The 13,292-nt window shown below is 45.5% G+C and overlaps 1 protein-coding gene across 3 annotated transcripts in view; it reads left to right on the top strand.

The window, feature by feature from the left end:
• Positions 1-13,292, top strand: part of RANBP3 (RAN binding protein 3) — a 92,489-nt gene that overhangs the window by 47,908 nt on the left and 31,289 nt on the right. For all 3 annotated transcript variants that reach the window (XM_088448904.1, XM_088448905.1, XM_088448903.1), the window contains exon 6: positions 9,003-9,068. In XM_088448904.1, coding sequence (XP_088305030.1) covers positions 9,003-9,068 — 66 coding nt within the window. The remainder of the gene's footprint in view (positions 1-9,002; positions 9,069-13,292) is intronic.

The raw sequence follows: 13,292 nt of genomic DNA, 5'->3' as shown, positions 1-13,292 counted from the left end.
AATGAGGATGGCATCAATATGAAAACACGGCAGCAGGGCTTGGGAGACGGGCAATTGTGTAGTAATTGATGGTGAGGGAAGTATTAGGGAAGGGGATGACTGGGAGGATGAAAGACCAGCTCTGTTTTGGACATGTTAAGATTTAGGTATTATTGGGTTATCTATGAGGAGATCCTGTAGCAGAGAGACATTACTCAAAATAGTACTGAAGGAGCAGGTAGATTTGGATGGTATTATTGTGGAAGTGGTATTGAATGGATGAACATTGAGCTCATTAGTTCCCCTAGAGAAAATGTATACAGTGAGAAAATCAGGGCTAACATCCTTGTGTGATCCCAAAAGCTTGTGGAGGGTAAGGATGTGCCAAAGGATTGGTTTCATAGTAGAGATGAGCGGTTCATTTTTTCGTCCACTTACAGCAAGTTTGTATCTGACATATTGGCTATCCAAAACATGTGAGACTAACATAGCAAATAAAGCTGCATACACACACAACGATTTTTTGAACAATTATCATTAAACGATATCGTTTAACGATAATCGTTTGAAAAATCGTTCACTTTCTGAGTCAAACGATGAACGATAATCGTTCATTCACGTTTGTAGTTCAGTCGGACTTGTCAACTCAGCGATTTCCATTAAGGGAATATGCAAAAATCGTTTGTAGTTCATAAAAATCGTTCATTACACTTTAAAAAATCTGACAGATCGTTCATAAAATCGTTGGTAACAAAATCGTTGTGTGTGTATGCAGCTGAATGGAGCATACACACGGTCAAATTTGTCAGATGAAGATTTTACCAAAGTTTTAAATGATTTGAACGATTTTTGACTGCAGTAAAATGAATGGAATCGTCCAAGTCTGACTGCAAACACATCAGATGTCAGATATCGTTATCTGACCATCGGGAACGCGCATCGTTCATCGTCCATCGTTCAGGCATGTCAGATTTTCCTTCAGATATGAACGACTGAACGATTTTTAAATCGTTATCGTTCAGATCTGAAGGAAAAATCTGACCGTGTGTATGCACCATTAGTTGTCATTTTCGGATCAGAGAGAAAGTCAAAACCAAACCACTCATCTCTTTATCATTAGGTAGGTTCCAGCTTTACTGATGTGTAGCAAATACCTCATATTACATTCACAATACTGGCTACAACCACTTTAGGGATTCTTATTTATAATAAGCAGTTGGCGTCATTGGGACTATGGCCATTACTATTGTCACTTTTGTGTGTTCCTTTTCCCTTTTTTTTTTTTTCACGTTGGTCAAAATGCTCCCTGATTATGCACTTTCCTGTGGATTTATTTTTTTCTTGTAAGGATCAACAGGACTGGTAAAAAATTATTTTTTATTGAATACGAACACAAAATGTAGTTAGCATATCATACCCTGAGAAAGCAACACAGAATAAAAAGAACAGTGAATCAAGGCATGACACAGACAACAGATCAGCAAGACATCTGCGGGACCATAAACAAGTCAAACTGTTTGGTTAGCATTTTTATAAATACATAAATCAAAACATTTGAAAAAACAGAAATAACCAACAAAGATGGGAAAAAAGGAAAGAGGCCTCATTCATGGGGAAAAAACAATACTACCATATAGTGGTTATGAGAGAAATATAAAACTACCTGCCACACCAATGCGGATAACCAATCTTGTAACCCAATTTGCTTCATCTCACACCACTACACAGTGACTTATAATGCTCAGATTCTTTATAGGTCATCCATGGGTACCATATAGTTGGAAAATCTTGACTAGTGTTCGACAAAGACGATATAAGATCGTCCGTAGACATGTAATGATCTAAATGAGCACACCATTCATTCATAGTAGGTATAGAACTTGATCTCCAGTGCTCTGGAATAACTGCATTTGAGGCACTTAGTATATGCCTACGTAGTGTATTTTTATATTGTGCCTGAGGTCTCCGTAGAAGATTTAGTAACCAAAAATTAGGAATAAATGCACTTTTTTAACCAACTCTTGAGTCTTATTTCAAAAATATTGTTCCTGAAATAAAATGCGATTTCTACATGTGGGTGCCTTCTTCCATCAGTAGATGCTTAAATGTGGCCTCTGCAAACACTGCAATTTGTGTTGCATAAAATATATTTCTATAAAAACAAACCGCTCATAAGGTTTTTGCACTTTGTTGGGTAATTTTTGGACTTTTTTTAAATTGCTCTTATCTGACAAGACGTTTTTTTTCTTGTATGTGACTAGTGGTTTCGATGAAAGGTTGACGAGCAATATGTCTACAGGGACAATAGGTTAACGTGGGAATGGTAGACATTTTTGCGGCACTAGGAGGAAAGGTTAGGGTTAGGCACTTACCCCGACTGGCACTAGGTGGTACTGAAGAGGGTTAGGTATCAAATGGAGGGTTAGGGTGAAGATTAGGGTTACAGAAATAAAAAAAAATGCTTCTACGTTTTTTTGTCGACGATAGCATTGTGTACCTCTTGTACCTGTTGACCTACATCCATGTCAACCTTTGTGCGTTGACCTTTTGTACCTTTGATTCATTAGTTCGACCTTTTCATTGTCGAACTAATGAACTACACCCATAACTAGAAGCTATTTAGTTGAGATGGAATCTGATCCATTTTTGTTAAATTTTATGTTGTATACAGGTTTTCACTATTCGAGGTGAGAGAAATTAAACCTGGCCACATAACTTGACTTAAAAGAATGAATAAAATAACATTTTTCAACTTTGGCCACATGTCCGATATCATGCAATTAATACAGATCCTGATAATTTATCTGTGATATTCCATCATTGTGGATACCTACACAAAAAACATAATTTCTACTTCAGGGTCCATAGGGGGTCCACAGGGTTGACCTTGGGGTATAGGTTGGGAACCAAATCCGGGCACCACGCAGTTAAAGCTTTTAGCTCCCAGGATGCACTTGGGTCCACTCTCCCTATAACCCCGCCCCCCAGCCAGAGGCACCTCAGTTTAAGTTGGTGCCCGGCCGGAGTCGGGTCACCGTTACTGCAGGGGGGCTGCTTAGCAGCCCCTAAGCTTAAAAGAGTTTTATTTTATTATTTTTTTTTACTACTCTTCAGAGCGGCAGCATCAGACTGTCCAATGGACGTCTGAGCTGCCGCTCCTACACCCCGCCGGCGCTGCGACGCCAGTACAGATCTGGGGATCGCAGCGGGACCCCAGAGTCTGTACTAGCCGGGCTCTGGAGGAATCCCTGGGCTGCTGCCGGATCGACGGGGACAGGTAAGTCGCGTGGTCACCGCTTGCGGTGACCCGCGTGTACATGCAGCCTTATGCCTCCGGTCTCTGGGGACAGACCGGAGGCGCTAGCGGTGGCGGCGGGTTCCCCCTCCATGGAGGCATACCCCGCGTGTCCACAGCCCACCAGGGATTATAGCGGCAGCGGGAGCCGGCATCCCGGGGGGTTAATTGCTAGCCAGGGGAGGAAGCCTTCCCTGTCTAGCGGCTCCTCCCCTCAGCTCAGCGCGCCTTTCAATGCTACAGTCTGGCGTCGCTGAGCTGCTTCCTCCGCGGGCCACGCTTCTTCTGAGGTCTCCAGCGGCCATTTTCTCTCTGTGGTGCTGCAGAACTCTTAGGATGTCAGTGAGCCCAGTCCCCCTGCGTACCTGGCCATTTTGGGTGAGTGTACACAGCGCTATAGCCTTCCCAGACACTGAATCTGGGCAGTTGAATGTAGCGACATTGTGCAGTATATTATATGTCATGCTTATGTATGTATATATATTTTTCTGCATTGTATGTGACTTATGCTAGTGCTGACTGTCTGCTTTTTCTCTCACCTGTCAGTGTATATCTATCCCTTTTCTTTATCTGCCCTAATAGGGGTGGTTCTGAGACCTCACATATATATATTTGTTAATATCTGTGAGGTTTGTCACATACTGTTGCGTGCTGCACGTTGCCATATTTTAGATGGAACTGTGAGTTGCGTACGCTGATAATGGGTTCCTGCAGCTAATCTTAGCGTCAGTCAGGACCGGTATGGCGCTGCTTAATATTTCCGTCAAGATAGTCAGATATATCTGACCAGGAGATTGCACACGATACTGCACCCATTATTGCTATCCTGCAAGTCATAGCCTGCAGGAATTAGTGCGGAGGATTTTAACTCAGAAAGGTTTACTTATGCGGCACCATCTGGTGCCGGGCCCCTTGCACGACCCCCTTAAAGGGCGTTGTTTCTCAGGATCCTCTCCTTTGAGGATCGCCGGGCGGGCCCCATTGTCGTCACTCGCTTGGAGTTACTTCACCATACTGCCCTTTTGAACTCGGGGTATCTCGCAATTTCTTGCAATTTACCCCTGTGTCACAGACTATCGCTCCCTGCCGGGGTTTTTCACAGTACATGAATTACCTCCGATACCACATTGGTCTGTCATTCCCCTTGCAGGGATTACCACAACGGCCACCCTGGTGGATGTCGTTTTATACGAAATACTAATTGGCGTGATATACGCCCTGTGGTTACTGACCAGTGGCTCTGCCGTGAACTGGATGGTATATTCGACTCTTTCCCTCTCACATGGGGGGGAGCCGATCTCAAGTATTATTATCCCTGCTTTGGGGCTGGTAGCCAGGCTCATTCTGGATATAGAGAATGTCGATCCTGCACCAGTATCATACATCTCCCGTTTTCTGCCCAGCGGGTGGATCTCATAGCGGGAGTCTGGCTGTCCCCAGATACGAGGAGTCACAAAGGCCTCCTGTTTCCCATTCCCTGAGGGTCCTCACAAGTAATGGAAATCCCCTTCTGGGATGGATTTGTATGTTAATCATCGGGTTACAGGCATTAATACGCCTCCCATCCCGGCCTGGACGAATTTTACGGATCCGTAGGTGGTAACTTTGCCTGAAATCAATGTACTCGTTTTCAGGGCCTGTTGCCCGTCCTACCATGGCCATCGCATGGTGATGCTTTTGTGACGTTTTTCCCCTCCAACACGTCTGAGGTTCAAATATCTTTTTGCCGCTCACAAAATATGCAGTGGTCATATGTGGGATTACCTCATGGGATGCCGGTCTTCTAACTTTCAGGGTTTCGGCGGCGTCTGTATCCGCCGCAGTACCCTATGGCTGCGTTATGGGAAAGCAGAGGTGCACACTCCTTCCAGGGGGAAGTTCTTGTTTGGTCCTGACCTTGACAAGATCGTTGCATCATTGGCAGTATCACTAATGGGGAGATACCGTCTTTAGCTACTCCCACTACATTCGGACTAACTCTGTTAAGTCTTTTTGTCCTCAGGGTCAGCCTAAAGGCCTGTTTTTTCCTAGGCTGTCGGCCTCCACGGGGGCCACCATATCCAGTACCGAGCAGTCCTGGACTTCCGGACGACCCTGTTTCTACACCTGAGGATATACCCTCAGCCTGACGGGACAGGTCTACATCTGGGGAATTTCCAGAGTGAGGTACTGATTCTCAACGGCCTCTCATTGCTCATGCAGCCTCCTCACAGGCATTGTTACACGGGCCCTTCTTCAGAACTGATCAGGGCCTTACAATCCCAGAAAGCTATACAGTCTTTGTGGTAAGCAGAGCTATTTCGGCCAACCTCACTATCTCAGTGAGGGACTGGTTGTTCTACTTTCTTTTTGGGGCGGTGACCGACTGGTCCTCCTTTGCCTATACTCTGTCTCAAATCCCTGAATCAGATTCCAACGGTGCCTTGACTCAGGTGGAATCGTCCATGCTCCATCATCCGATGTTTGGAACCTGGGGATTTTATGGTATATCCGAGTATTCAGGATACGTACCTACGGGTACATACAGAGCCCTCTCATCAGCATGGGTTCAGGTTTGCTGTGCCACAGCAACACTTGTAAGTTTCGGGCTCTGCCTTTTGGGGCTGTCCTCAACTCCACCGGGGTTTACCAGCTTTATGGATTTTCTGACAGTTCACCTGTTCAGTGTATCCGAATGCTCCTTTCTCTGGACGGTCTCCTACTTTTAGCAGGATCACCAAGGTACTTTACCGCCAGGTCAGGATAACCGGGGCTTCTTCTCGTCACAGAAAAGTCCTCCCTGCATCCCTCACAGGGTTTTCTTCATCTGGGAGCACTGCTGGATTCTCAGAATCTGAGAATTTTTCTGGCGTAAGACAAGATCTCCACTCTTCAACTTCGAGTGTGCGGATATCTACGCAGTCGACATATGTCATTACTCTTTGTGATGCGCGGTCTACCAGAGTGTCTACCTTTTGGTAGGGTGGAATGTGCTCAGTTCCATTCCAGGCCTTGCCATAATTGACTCCCCTCCAGATGGATCGAGTTTTTTCCATCGGATCGCTGTTCGAACGATGATACTTTCTACGGAGGCGAGTTGGTCTCTGTCCGGGTGGCTATGGCCATCTCGTCCAGGGTGTTCTTTGCTAAAGACAGTGTCTGGTCCGCATTCATTTCGGGGCAGTTGGACGTCTGTCGCTTCTGCCCTGCCACTTAACTTGTTGATACTTTAAGCTGTCTTGGACTTTCACTCTGGCCTAACCCATTTGTCACGGTAAACCTGAATAGGTTCAGTCCGACAGTGTCACAACAGTGGCTTCCATCTAGGCAACACTGGTAGTTGGGTGGCAATGTTAGGAATGTCACCCATTCTGACATAGTCCAAGGGTCTTCTCCTGGCCAACTCTGCGGTGTTTATTCCCGGAGCTCTCCATTGGGAAGCGGGCTTCCTCAGCCGTCACGGCGTGCATCCCGGGGACTAGTCTCTTCTCCAAGAGAGGTTTCAACTCCTGGTGAGCAGAGGGGGCCTCCCTGAGGGGATTGATCCCCATTGGCTTCTGACTCGATCACACATTACCGGTGTTACAGTCCAGCTCTAGGAGTACTGAAGCTACCTTCAGTGACTCTTTGTCAGTGAAGTGGTCCTTCCACTTTGTGTACCTGTGTCCTCCGGTCTCCCTTCTTCCTCGAGGTCTTCGGAAGTTTAATTCGAGACGGAGGGGCTTTCCTTCTGGGGGCTCCAGGTCGTCCCAGACATCACTGGTACTAAGATTTTCGGAGTCTCCTCCTCGATGCTCCGTTCCTACTGCTTCACTATCTGGACCTGTTGTCTCAGGGTCCTTGTTTTTCCCTGGATCTGGATCGCTTGTCTTTAACTGCGCCCCTACTGTGGTCCTCGGGCTTCCCTGGCTCTGTCTTCATTGAGATGTTTAGAGCAGATAGGCCAGACTTTGCTGGGATCTGCCACGGACTGTGGCATACATAATTCTTATGGTATCGTACCTGTCGATACGATCCTCCGGTGTCCAGGATTTCCAGATATTCTGGCATTCCTTCCAGCTGGCTTGGGTTTCACCCTTGGCCTGGCCTTCCTGACAGTGCGGATCTCTACACTGTCGGTATGGTTAAGATATGGAATTGCTCCGCTCTGGTATCCAGTTCATCCTTGGGAGTGTTTTCTGGATTATGTCTCCACTTGTCCTCCCTAGGGACTCCTGGGGAGTTAGTAGTGGTTCTTTGTTCCCTCCGGGGACAGTCAATGGAACCGCTGGTTGTGATAGCCATTACATGGTCTATTGTTTAAGCTCTCTCTCTCTCTCTCAGGGTGTTTAAATCAACCAGGAGAGTGTCTGAATGGGGAGCGTTCTCATGTGGCTCCCTCTTCTGGAGGGCATCATGTCAGGGTGTGAGTTGCTCTCGCCCTGTGTTTCTTCTTAAAGTGGTTTTTAGGTTCCATATTATTCTGGAACTTATGGTATGGCCATTCAGTTCCCAGTCCTCTCGGCTGTTGTGGCCTCATGGACTGTGGTCCGGCCTCTTTGGCTTTATGTGATCCGTTCAAGTTCCTTATGGTAAGCGGACTCCTTATTGGTGGTCTGCGGTTTCTGGTTTTAACAGGAAACGATGGCCGGCCTATAATGAAATGTTGACTGGATGGCCTCGTATGTCTTCCTCAGGGGCCTACCCATGGGTGGGCATTTCTGTCGTTGAGGCTTGTTTTTTTCTCGGGCCGTGTAACCCTCGTGGGCGGCTCGTCGTGGCGCCTCGGCTGTTTTGCCTTACTAGGTGTCCACGTGGTCTTCTGTCCATACCTTTTTAAGGTTCTAGGCATTGGTTTCCTTTGCCTCTCAGGATGCTTCCTTTTTGGCGACGGATTCTCCTCTCAGCACAGGAGCGTCCCCACCCTTGGTTGAACTGCTTTGGGACATCCCCAAGGTCAACCCTGTGGACCCCCTATGGACCCTGAAGTAGAAAACAAGAGATATGGTAAGAACTTACCTTTGTTATCTCTGTTTCTACGAAGTCCATAGGGTCCACAGGGCGCCCGCCCTGACGCACCTGGCTTCATATGGGCTGTGTTACTGGTCACCGGCTTCCCGTCTCCTTTTCTGTGAGTATGGTTCTAGAGTGTTCCAGTTTTCTCTCTCTTTTTCTCTCCTCCTCCGGCCTTTGGCTACTTACAATCTGAGGTGCCTCTGGCTGGGGGGCGGGGTTATAGGGAGAGTGGACCCAAGTGCATCCTGGGAGCTAAAAGCTTTAACTGCGTGGTGCCCGGATTTGGTTCCCAACCTATACCCCAAGGTCAACCCTGTGGACCCTATGGACTTCGTAGAAACAGAGATAACAAAGGTAAGTTCTTACCATATCTCTTGTTTTTGTTATATCATGTAACCTATGATTACCAGCCACAGTTGCAGACAGATACTATGGACTCAATACAATTATTAGGTGTGATGTTCTCGCCCCCATGAGTAAATGTGGCTATATCCCATACTTACGGTACTGCAGGATTTGTTTATATTTGTTCACGGCTCCATAGGGCTGCATACAAAAATCCACAAATCTAGGGTGAGATAGGGCAGCAAGAGGGGGAGAGTTAATTGGATTGAGCCTTAAGAGTACTTTTTGTTGTCTACTGAAATGTTACCTTAATGTAATATTAATGTTTGCTCTTTTTTTTCCATTTCAAAGATTGGTATAAGATTGAATGCAATGAAATATTGTTTACTTACAACTAATATCTTTATAGAGGAAAAATCCAGTGGTTTCCGGCTAAAACCTCCCACGCTCATTCATGGCCAGGCCCCCAGTGCAGGTATGTAATTTCCGTGTGACTTGCTAAATGCATCTAGCACCTTGGCATATTCTGTATAACTGCTCTGATTTTTTGCTTCAAAATGATGTAGTTAGTGAAACATTGCATACTGTATGACATACAAAGACTCTCCTGAACATGCATTATGTGTGGATGTGAAATAATTGTATGTTTGCCTAAATAATAAGGTCTTCTCAAAGACCTTCCTACCCCATGAGTATTCAACTGGCTCACCTGTTGTAGCAACTGCACAACTGTTCTATACACTAAGGTAGGCCTGGCAAACCTGTCGCTCTCCAGCTGTTGTGGAACTACAAGGCCCAGGATACCCTCCCACTACCAGCTGGTAAAGTATCCTGGGACTTGTAGTTCCTCAACAGCTGGAGAGCCACAGGTAGGCCAGGCCTGCATTAAGGTATGGGTCTCATTCCTGACAGAGTTTATGATCAGTCTAGTTTGGTGTGTTGTTTTTTTTTTGCAATCTTAATGAGGCAGGACTTATACCGCTTTTACACCAAAGTCCCAGGTCTGACCTGGGATTTGGAACATGTTTCCAACCCGGGACAAACCCCCTTTTACACCGCGGCGCCGAACCGGCTACCATTCACATTGGACCCAGGTCAGCACTGACCCGGCTCTCCAGAGCAGGTGAGCAGCGCTTCTTCCCCTCCCTCCCCCTCCGCGACCCTCTTACCTTACTCCGCAGCAGTCCAGAGGCAGTGAGGGCGGGTGGGGTGCGCTGTTCCATTCTGGTCGGCCCGGTAGTGGACTCTTGGGGATGATATCATTTCCAAGCGCCACTGAAGCTGGCCATTGGGTGGTATGCGGCGCAACACAGGTCATCGTAACCTGGGTCGCGCTGTTTAAATTGCAGGATGACACTGGAATGACCCGTGCTCAACCCTGCAAGCTAGCCAGGTAGGATCCCTGGGTCACTGTACCCGGGTTGATCCGTTTACACTGACTAAAATCCAGGGTTGATGCGCGTTCATGTGCATCAACCCGGGATTTTTCAGTCAGTGTAAAAGGAGTATTACTTTGTATCACAACTGTATACAATGATGGGACCACTGCTGCTCTCTTTCACTCTGTGATCGCTCACATGCAGAGAGTATAAAGTGTCAGATTGAGTTGAGTCTGTGCTATCCCTCTTTAGTGAGGGTGTAGCCATTCATTTTGGTCAGAGTTCTGTCCATTTCTGAATGGTTTTTAACAGGTAATGTAGCTTCTTGATGTCACTAAATGTGAATTTACCTTTCTTCTGTGAATTATCCAATACCCGTGGGGAATTTGATGGCCTCATCTCTTGCTGCAAACTTGCTGCAGGAATGGTCAGTACAAGTGGGGGAACTTAAGTGATCGGTGTAGTTTCTGTCACGTTTTCCTAGCGATGTTTTAACAACGTTGCCTCTCCCTACAATTCTACCTTTGCGGTGCGCAACTAAGTACATTTTCAGGGATACCTTTTTAGAGGCCCTACTTTTAGGATAGTCTTTCATTTATTGGGACGGTTTTTATTATGACATTCTCTCCACTGCTGGGAGAACTGGAGGTTTCGAATCCACATATTGGGGAACCATAATAGTGGGGCCTTCCTTTCCTTTTTCCCTGGATGTGACTGGGTGTTCTATGCGGAGGGCCTGGGTGTAACAGGCCACTGGGTTCAGGTGCCCTATGGTAGGTTCTACTCTGCTGCTGTCTCTGTGTTTTGGGGCAGGAGGTGTAGGCTTGCACAGGGCTGTTTCTGTCTTCAGCTATTCTTAGCTAAGCCTTGAGACACTGTCTCAGGGACACTCTTTTCCCCAGGCCTTGGCAGACATACCTACAGATGTGTCCTCATGCATCTAGCCTCCTTGCACGTTAAACAGCACTTCTAGTCGCACCATGCCGAGGCGCCAGACTGTAGCGCCGAGCGCCTTTGTGTGACGTTTTGCCTTCAAATGCGTCTTATCCGCACATTGATGCTAATAGTACGCACAAGCAGCTTCTGCTGATTAAAATCGCAAGGGGTTTCAGCTAATGCAAATATGCGCTATATCGTCCCTGGGACCCACACATTTTTTTGCTCAGCGCGATCACTGGGTTTTAAATATGGAGCCACGCGTTATTCATTCTCGCACATGTTATGGAACTGTACTGTTGAGGCTAACTTATAGGTACAGGTGTGGGTTGCATACGAGATACAATATCAGCACTGTCGTCCTTACATCCTAAAGTCTGTTTATTTGGTATCTCCCTTGAGGAAGTCTTCTCTAATGATGAGAGTAAATGTTTTCAATTTTCCCGGCATTAGCCAAAGTCATTATTGCAAGAACATGGATGGCTTTGGATCCATTGGTAAAATGGAAAGTGCTTCAGTGGTGCTATGCCTTTCATGTATACAAGCCAAAAGGCGCCTCGTAAATAACAGAAGATATGGTCACGTGGTTATCAATCTAGGCATGGGAGTCAGCCCACTGATGGAACTGCTGATGATGCAATACCTTTCTCGATTATATTTATTTAATTAGATGTGGTTTAGGTAACAGTTCTTGATCTATTCTCTAAATTGGTTACTGTACATTATTATTTACACACTATTAAATATTGTATATGCATTTATTGGCTGGTCAACTATACTCTCAATTTATACTGATTGTCTGTACAAGGTTCATTTACTCTGATTATTTTTATTTATTTTTTTTAAATGTACTTTGATTAAAAAAAATAATAATAATAGGATAGGTGATGTCGTGACGTTGGCATGGAGGGGAGCTCTTGGTGGTTATTCATGTAAAGGTTTTTTTTTGTAGGGGACGGAAAAAGTGTGAGTAAGTATTTGGTATAAAACGGATGATAACTGAAAATATTGATAACCTTAAACATCCATGTTATTTTAAAACCAAAACTCAGTCTTTGTGATTTGTCTACTTTTGTTTCTTCATAGTGGAGATTTCCGAAGTTGGGCTTACCAGGTTTAACTTCTGTAAGAGAATCAGAGAGCACAACAGAACGGAAAACATTTCTGTATACAGTCATTACCTTAAAAGTGTGTGATGACTAAGTGCGGACCCGGTCTCTGGGTGATTATCAGTGCTGGTACATGATGTTGCTAGAAGACCTCTATTAAGTTTATATTTGGTAGGAGGTACCACTCACATTTTAGTAGGTAGGAGGATTATTGTGCGTATAGCTGTCCATGTGGATTTTGTTTTTTAAGTCTGGAACATAAGACTTATCACGAAGAGGTAGTTTGTTGTAACTTGCATGGAGTTTGATATGTGGAGCATCTTGAGACCGCAATCCATTCTCATTGGGAATCTCTGGTGTTGGGGGTCAAAGTATGTTGAGCATTATTTTTGGAGTTGTGGGATGTTAGGCGAGTGTTTTGGTGTTAGACCAACTTGTGCATTTCTGGACTTCTGATGTAATTCTCACTGGGAGTTGCTGGTACTGATGCCAAAAGATTAAAAGACAAGAATGCCCTAGAGGTAGAGGATATTATTTTCTCTTACAACCATAGTTACATGCCTGAGATCTCTTCATTTATCTACAGTGGTTTGGTAAACGTCCTTATCAATGATACCAAAGATGCCTAGAAAATGACAGGCACTCTTTAAAAGCGGAGTCTTTCATATGTCTAAGCATTAGCCAAATCTGGAAAAAAAAAAATGCTCGTCCCGGCAGTGAAGAAGCCCATCTCTAGCGCCCCCTCCTGATTTTGGAGGAGTGGATTTGGTATGTGATGATGAAAGCAGAGCAGCAGCATGTTTGCTCTGCTCTCTACAGTCAAAGCAAAAAGAATGGCTTTTGTAGCAGACAGAGATCTGTTGTTTAGGAAATGACAGGCGGGTCAGAGGTTCTCTTCTATTTCTTGTTTGTATGTCTTCAACAGCACAGGGTTTGGAAAAAGTGTGAGGGCCGCATGTTATATAAGGGCACCACATCTTGCGGGGACTCGGGAGCATTTAAGTTTTTGTTCATCAGAGCATACAGTATGGAAATATATAAGTGCTGACCATTATATTGTTTGTTCATCAGCACATGGTTTGCAAATTATTAGGACAGTTTGTTTGGTACTTCCTCATCTTTGCGGCCCCCTGCTGGAGACGCTGGTTACGCTACTTGTGTATCTTCACTAGTCAGTAAAGATACACAAGTAGCGTAAAGATCAGCCAGTGTCCAACGTCATTCCCTACCATGCAAGTGGGCATGGAGGGGTAACATATCCATGTGGCGAGCGAA

Source organism: Taudactylus pleione, unplaced genomic scaffold (assembly GCF_031769625.1).
Source record: "Taudactylus pleione unplaced genomic scaffold, aTauple2 ptg000471l, whole genome shotgun sequence".
NCBI classification, from domain to species: Eukaryota; Metazoa; Chordata; class Amphibia; order Anura; family Myobatrachidae; genus Taudactylus; species Taudactylus pleione.
Note: the sequence above shows the minus strand (reverse complement) of the source record. Positions and strands in the feature narration are given on the sequence as shown.